The sequence below is a fragment of the Phodopus roborovskii genome, unplaced genomic scaffold (assembly GCF_943737965.1).
Source record: "Phodopus roborovskii unplaced genomic scaffold, PHOROB, whole genome shotgun sequence".
Taxonomy (NCBI): Eukaryota; Metazoa; Chordata; class Mammalia; order Rodentia; family Cricetidae; genus Phodopus; species Phodopus roborovskii.
The window spans coordinates 75,625,699-75,633,311 of NW_026126418.1; the positions used below are offsets into that span (position 1 = coordinate 75,625,699).

At 44.9% G+C, this 7,613-nt stretch overlaps 1 protein-coding gene and 1 pseudogene across 1 annotated transcript; one reads left to right on the plus strand and one right to left on the minus strand.

The window, feature by feature from the left end:
- Nucleotides 1–684: 684 nt before the first annotated feature.
- Nucleotides 685–4,935, plus strand: Hspa5 (heat shock protein family A (Hsp70) member 5). The gene is made up of 9 exons (XM_051185270.1): nucleotides 685–802; nucleotides 887–1,100; nucleotides 1,205–1,436; nucleotides 1,809–1,946; nucleotides 2,256–2,368; nucleotides 2,462–2,852; nucleotides 2,973–3,210; nucleotides 3,485–3,652; nucleotides 4,031–4,935. The coding sequence occupies exons 2-9, from the start codon at nucleotides 979–981 to the stop codon at nucleotides 4,591–4,593; spliced, it is 1,965 nt and encodes a 654-aa protein (XP_051041227.1). The 5' UTR covers nucleotides 685–802; nucleotides 887–978; the 3' UTR covers nucleotides 4,594–4,935.
- Nucleotides 4,936–7,208: 2,273 nt separating this feature from the next.
- On the minus strand, nucleotides 7,209–7,308 carry LOC127222878 (uncharacterized; annotated as a pseudogene).
- Nucleotides 7,309–7,613: the final 305 nt, after the last annotated feature.

The following is a 7,613-nucleotide window of genomic DNA, read 5'->3' on the forward strand; positions in this document are numbered from 1 at the left end:
AGGGGTTGCAAATGGCCAGGCCAATCCTGGGACTTAACCGCCAGAAAAGGAAAATTGGTAAGGCCTGCATAGATAAATGCAGCTGGCCCAGGGGAATACAGTTGGCTCAGAAGAACCACGATTCGCAGTGAGGCAGAACACAAGACTAGGACCCAGCTGGGGACGTGCAGGTCGGGTGAGTAACATAGGGCCGGGGCGCTCGGACACCCGTGAACGTGTGGAGTCTGGGAAGGGCAGAGATGTGTTCCCAGGCGACCACAGCATCTATGCTGAGGCTGAGCAGCTCGGGACGCGAGGGAACCTGGGAGGAGAAAAGGCAGCATACTGCTTCGGATTGAGAGACACAGGTGGGAGGACCCAAGTCTCACCGCCCAGAGGGAACTGACACGCAGACCCTGCTTTAGTCCCCGGGGGCCCGGTGAAGGGAGGACCCGGACGGTTACCGGCGGAAACGGTCTCGGGGTGAGAGGTCACCCGCGGGACAGACAGCTGCTGGACCAATAGGACAAGCGCACAGGGCGGATGCTGCCCCTCATTGGCGGTCGTTGAGAGCGACCAGTAGCCAATGAGTCAGCCCGGAAGGCGTGGCAGTGACGTAAGTTGCGGAGGAGGCCGCTTCGAATCGGCAGCAGCCAGCTTGGTGGCATGGACCAATTAGCGTCCTCCAACGAGACGCGCCTTCGCCAATCGGAGGCCTCCACGACGGGGCTGGGGGGAGGGTATATAAGCCAAGTCGGCGACGGCGCGCTCCACACTGGCCAAGACAACAGTGACAGCGACTCGGTTTCTGCGGGCGGGAGAGGTAAGCGCCGCGGCCTGTCTTTTCCAGGCCTCCTCGGGCCTGTCTCGTGGCTCCTCCTGACTCGGGGACTTCTGTCGCCCACAGATCGGAACGTCGTCGCGCTCCGGGACTACAGCCTGTTGCTGGACTTGAGACTCTTGAAGGACCGCTGAGCACTGGCCCACAGCGCCGGCAAGATGAAGTTCACTGTGGTGGCGGCGGCGCTGCTGCTGCTCTGCGCGGTGCGGGCGGAGGAGGAGGACAAGAAAGAGGATGTGGGCACGGTGGTCGGTATCGACTTGGGGACCACCTATTCCTGGTAAGTGGCATTTGTCTGAGGTGGGGCGAGAGTGGGGCGTGGCCTCCTGGGCTGGCGTGAGAAAGTGAGGTGCTGATTCCTTTTCTGTGGGGTTTTTCCGTCAGCGTCGGTGTGTTCAAGAACGGCCGCGTGGAGATCATAGCCAACGATCAGGGCAACCGCATCACGCCATCGTATGTGGCCTTCACTCCTGAAGGCGAGCGTCTGATTGGCGATGCTGCTAAGAATCAGCTCACCTCCAATCCGGAGAACACGGTCTTCGACGCCAAGCGCCTCATCGGACGCACTTGGAATGACCCTTCAGTACAGCAGGACATCAAGTTCTTGCCTTTCAAGGTCTGATCCGTTTTTTTTTTTTTTTTTTTCCCCACCTTTTGTTTAAGGGTCAGCTAGGGTGGTGGGAATATTTAGGGCTAAAAAAAAAAAAAAAAAGGATGCGGTTGGGTTTTATGTAACGGTTTTAGATGTAGTCGTTTTTAGTATTATAGAACCTGACACGGTTACCATGCCTAAAAGTTGAGAGATAGACTAAAACTGTCGATCTGCCCATAATACAGATGTGTTTGGTTTTAGTCAAGATCTCCCTAAGGGACCAAAATAAATTCAAGTTATGGGAAAAAAGAAATGGATTATTTTTCCTTTAAAGTTTGTAGTGCCATTGTTTCAACTTCGGGAAAATTACCTTAAATTATTCCTTATCATACATAGGTGGTTGAAAAGAAAACTAAACCATACATTCAAGTTGATATTGGAGGTGGGCAAACCAAGACTTTTGCCCCAGAAGAAATTTCTGCCATGGTTCTCACTAAAATGAAAGAAACTGCTGAAGCATATTTGGGAAAGAAGGTAAATACATGTGAGACATGATGTTAAGTGTTTTAAGATTTTGGTTGCTCCTCCTGTTGGCTTATGCTGGAAACTTTCCTGGTTTAAAATCTTTTATCTAACTTCTGTCAGTCTTAATGATTTAGTGTTTTGTGGAAGGTCAAGCTAAATACTCAGTTTTTATGAGTTATCATTTAATCCTGTGGTTATAAAAGTTTATGACTTATACCCTTATCAATATGCTGACTTAGAAACTGATGTGCTTTGACTGTAGTTGATAAGATGGGGAAGTAACAAAATATACTTCAGTTATCTCTGGTGTCCTCCTAGGTTACACATGCAGTTGTTACTGTGCCTGCTTACTTCAATGATGCCCAACGGCAAGCAACCAAAGATGCTGGCACCATCGCTGGACTGAATGTCATGCGGATCATCAATGAGCCGTAAGTGTGGGACTCAAGAGGTCCAGGGGATCTGTAGGTAGGGGAAATGCGAACCTGACTTAAACTTTTTTCCCTCCTCTTTCATTTTTACAGTACAGCAGCTGCTATTGCATATGGCCTGGATAAGAGAGAGGGAGAGAAGAACATCCTTGTGTTTGACCTGGGTGGTGGAACATTCGATGTGTCTCTTCTGACCATTGACAATGGTGTCTTTGAAGTGGTGGCCACTAATGGAGATACTCATCTCGGTGGGGAAGACTTTGATCAGCGGGTTATGGAACACTTCATCAAGCTGTACAAAAAGAAAACTGGGAAAGATGTTAGAAAAGACAACAGAGCTGTACAGAAGCTGCGACGTGAGGTGGAGAAGGCTAAGCGAGCCCTGTCTTCTCAGCATCAAGCAAGGATTGAAATTGAGTCCTTCTTTGAAGGAGAAGACTTCTCTGAGACCCTGACTCGGGCCAAATTTGAAGAGCTGAACATGGTATGCTCTTTGGAACTGATGAGATCCCCTTAAGAGTGTATAATTTAGGGTACCTGATGCAGGGTAACTAAACAATGTCTAGGTACAGTGGGCACCACAGTAATAATGCCTTTTTTGTAGGACCTTTTCCGTTCTACCATGAAGCCAGTCCAGAAAGTGTTGGAAGACTCTGATCTGAAGAAATCAGACATTGATGAAATTGTTCTTGTTGGTGGCTCTACTCGGATTCCCAAGATTCAGCAGCTGGTGAAAGAGTTTTTCAATGGCAAGGAGCCATCCCGTGGCATAAACCCAGATGAGGCTGTAGCATATGGTGCTGCTGTCCAAGCTGGTGTCCTCTCTGGTGATCAAGATACAGGTGGGTCACTGTATCAATCACATGTTGGAGTAACTTGATGGGAAGGCTATAGTCAGCTGTTGGCTTCAGAAAGAAAGGTTAGGAGCAACAGATCACATAGCTAATGAAGGTAAAGTGATGATGGCAAGACTTGGGTCAGGCTTATTTAAAATCACTAGCAGCTGTTAATTCATTAGCCCTGTAGTATTTATGGTTAGAACCTGGGTAAGTGACAGTGGGACATTGCTTGGTGTAGTACTATTAGGACTCTAATTGGATTAATTTTCTTCTGCAGGTGATCTGGTACTGCTTGATGTATGTCCCCTTACACTTGGTATTGAAACTGTGGGAGGTGTCATGACCAAACTGATTCCAAGGAACACTGTGGTACCCACCAAGAAGTCTCAGATCTTTTCCACAGCATCTGATAATCAGCCAACTGTAACAATCAAGGTCTATGAAGGTAATTATTTATATTCACAAATATTCTGTGGTTTGAAATTCAGAGTGTGACTTTGGATCTAATAATACATTATTAAAATGCCAAGAGAAAGAAGTATCTTCTGTAATTCAAATGAAGAGGCTGCTTAGTTTCAGTACAGCATTCTTGTCCACTGGCTTTTGAAATACAAATTAAGGGTCTTTTATAGTGTTTTTTGAAGAAATGAAATATGGTTAAGAGTAGTAACACACAGTGAGTTGCTGCTCTTGGACCAATACTGAGTGACTTTTACCCCAATAAAGGGTCCTTGCCACCCATTCCCCACATTCTAACAGGCTGAAGTGTAAGAATACCTGTACACTGATGCTTGTCAACAAGTTTTTTCTCTTATTGCTCTAGGTGAACGACCCCTAACAAAAGACAACCATCTTCTGGGTACATTTGATCTGACTGGAATTCCTCCTGCTCCTCGTGGGGTACCCCAGATTGAAGTCACCTTTGAGATAGATGTTAATGGTATCCTTCGAGTGACAGCTGAAGACAAAGGTACAGGGAACAAAAACAAAATCACAATTACCAATGATCAAAATCGCCTGACACCTGAAGAAATTGAAAGGATGGTTAATGATGCGGAGAAGTTTGCTGAGGAAGACAAAAAGCTCAAAGAGCGTATTGACACCAGGAACGAATTGGAAAGCTATGCTTACTCTCTCAAGAACCAGATTGGAGATAAAGAAAAGCTGGGCGGTAAACTTTCCTCTGAAGATAAAGAAACCATGGAAAAGGCTGTAGAGGAAAAGATTGAATGGCTTGAAAGCCACCAGGATGCAGACATTGAAGACTTTAAAGCTAAAAAGAAGGAACTAGAAGAAATTGTTCAGCCTATTATTAGCAAACTCTATGGAAGTGCAGGCCCTCCCCCAACTGGTGAAGAGGATACATCAGAAAAAGATGAGTTGTAGGTGCACTGATCTGCTAGGGCTGTAATATTGTAAATATTGGACTCAGGAACTTTGGTTAGGAGAAAATTGAGAACTTAAGTCTCGAATGTAATTGGAATCTTCACCTCAGAGTGGAGTTGAAAATGCTATAGCCCAAGTGGCTGTTTACTGCTTTTCATTAGCAGTTGCTCTCATGTCTTGGGGTCGGGGAAAGGAGGAATTGGCTATTTTAAAAATTGGGGAAAAGCTGGGTCAGGGTGTGTGTTCACCTTGGAAATGTTCTATTTAACGATTGGGTCATGCACATCTGGTGTAGGAACTTTTTTTCTACCATAAGTGACACCAATAAATGTTTGTTATTTACACTGGTCTAATTTTTGTGAAAAGCTTGTAATATCTTTTATTTTAGATAACTAAAATTTAAGGCTGGATTCTCAGGTGTGTCTGTATGTTGTTTAGGGGAGGAGGAGAGCTTCTGATGTTGCTGGGTTGTTTGACTTCCTGGGAGTTTGTCTAGCTTTACAGCAAGGAAAAGGATGCTTGCTGCTTCTTCCCTAGGCAAGACTCATTTCATAGTGTCCAAGTCCAGTTCTCTTGACCATGATTGAAATCTTACTTCCCATTGTAAAATTGCTTCCTGGGGTTTTTTGCTTGTTGTTTCTTTGGTTTTAGTTTTTGGTTTTTCAAGACAGGGTTTTCTCTGTGGCTTTGGAGGCTGTTGTCCTGGAACTTGCTCTGTAGACCAGGCTGGCCTCGAACTCACTGAGATCCATCTACCTCTGCCTCCTGAGTGCTGGGATCAAAGGCATGTGCCACCAACACCAGGCTGGTTTTAGTATTTCAAGACAAGGTCTCTGTGTAGGCCTGGCTGTCTTAGAACTCACTTTAGACCAGACTGGCCTTGAATTTAGATCCATGTGTTTCTACTCCCTGGTGCTGGGATTAAAAGTGCACCACCACTGCCCCTTCTGATTTCCACTAACAAGTAATGCTGTGGGGCTGCAGATTGTCTTGTGAATTGATGATGTGCCAGGCTTGTAATTCTAGTTGTGGTAGGAGAATGACAAATCCAAGTCCCACCTTGGGAACTGAGGCTGTTAGAAAAGATGCAAAAATGGCTATGTACTTAGTGGTAGGGCACTGCTTAGCAAGTTGAAGTCTTGGGTTTAATCGTCTGCTGGAGAAAAAGAAAAAATTGAGTGATCTGGTGGCTTCCACATTTTATTTTTCTTTGTGGTGTAAGATCAGACCCAGGGCCTTGAATGTGCCAAACACTATCACTGGGTGGGACTTAGTTTGTAATTTATATTTTAAGATGTATAGTTTGAAAGTTCAGTGGTACACACCTCTGAAGGAAGCACTCAGGAGGATCTACATAATGAGCTCCAGGCCAACCACAGCTATGTAGAGACCCTGTCACAGAAAAAGATAGCAGCCTCAAGTCCTATATGATACCCAGCACTGCATACTGGGTATAGTGGCTCAGGATGGAGGCAGGATTAATGAAATACCAGCTACAATTATATATGTAGTTTATTAGGGCTTATGAACCAAAAATGACCAAAGGCTAATTTGGTCAGAAACCCCAGTTCCAAAAGGTTTTACTGGTATTGAGTTATATATGGTAACCCTGAAATTACAAACTTGTTAGTCAAAGGACTAGTTAAGATTGGCTTCTTCAGGAAAGGGATGAGCTAGGTAAAATATGGCCAATGAGGATTTTGTCCAGTGCTGACATGAAATTCAGTACTGTCCAAAGATAGGTGTTTTGTAACTGAACAACCAGCTGTAAGATTAATTTATTACATGTTACTCTTGAGCTTCATATTTATGCATTATGTTTATTTTGAACCTAGCATGGCGGCTCATACCAGTAATTCCTACACTCAGGGAGCTGGCTGAGGCAAGAGTATTTCGGCAAATGTGCAGCCCTACTCCATCTGCTCCAGTACTGTCCATCTCACCCTAATGAGATGGGCAGGGGCACGACAGCACTCTGGGATGCTGAGGCAGAGAGATAATAATTTTGAGGCTAGCCTAGGCTGTTAGATTTTTTTTTTTTTTTTTTTTTGCCTCAAAAACACCAACAGACAAGTGTTTAGGCAGGTCTGGAATGTAACTAAGTCTTCAGGCCAAAGCCCAGTCAAATATTAAATAAAGTTGACCTTATTACCTACATAGGCTCTCTGCATGTGGGCTTGTGTAGCCTGGTCTGTTTGTGGGACTCCTAGCAGTGGGACAAGGATCTATTCCTGGTACATGAGCTGGCTTTTTGGAGTCCATTTCCTATGGTGGGATGCCTTGATCAACCTCGATGCTGAGAGAGGGGCTTGGTCCTGCCAGGCTTCGTTGACTCCCCATTGGAGCCTTACCCTTTGGGAGGAATGGATATGGGACGTGGTGGGGGGAAGAGGAATTGTGGTATGTAAAATGAATAAAAAACTTAAATAAAAAAGTTGACCTTTATTAGCTTCATGCTGGGCCAAGGGGTGAACAGGAATGACAAGGTGTCTTCATCCTTGTCCTCCATTGCTGGCACTCCTTTTTTAAAAAAATAAATCAGGGTCCCACTGTGTAGACCAGACTGGGATTAAAGGCACACAGCACCATTCTCCAATTTTTTTTTTTCTTTCTTGTTTTAGATGGGTAATGTGTCCAAGTCTAAACAAGGTTTAAGGGAGGCACACATCATGCAATGGCATGAACACCCAATTATGCTTATGAACCAAAAAGGATCTCACACCCAGCTTTCATCAGTACTTTTTTTTTTTTTTTTTTTCTTCAAATTCAGATCATTTGTATGTTTTGCCTGCAGAGTGTCAGGCATAGGATCCCCTGGAACTGGATTAGTGAGAGTTGTCAGCTATAAGGTGGTCCTGGGAACTGAACCTGGGTTCTCTGTAAGAACAGTGCTAACTGCCAAAGTATCTCTCCAGACCCCTTGTCTACTTTTTCTTTGAGGACTAGCTAATACATACTAAAAAGAGATTCCAATTGATAAATGTCTACTCCAATACCTAGTTTTGTTATCTACATACTTT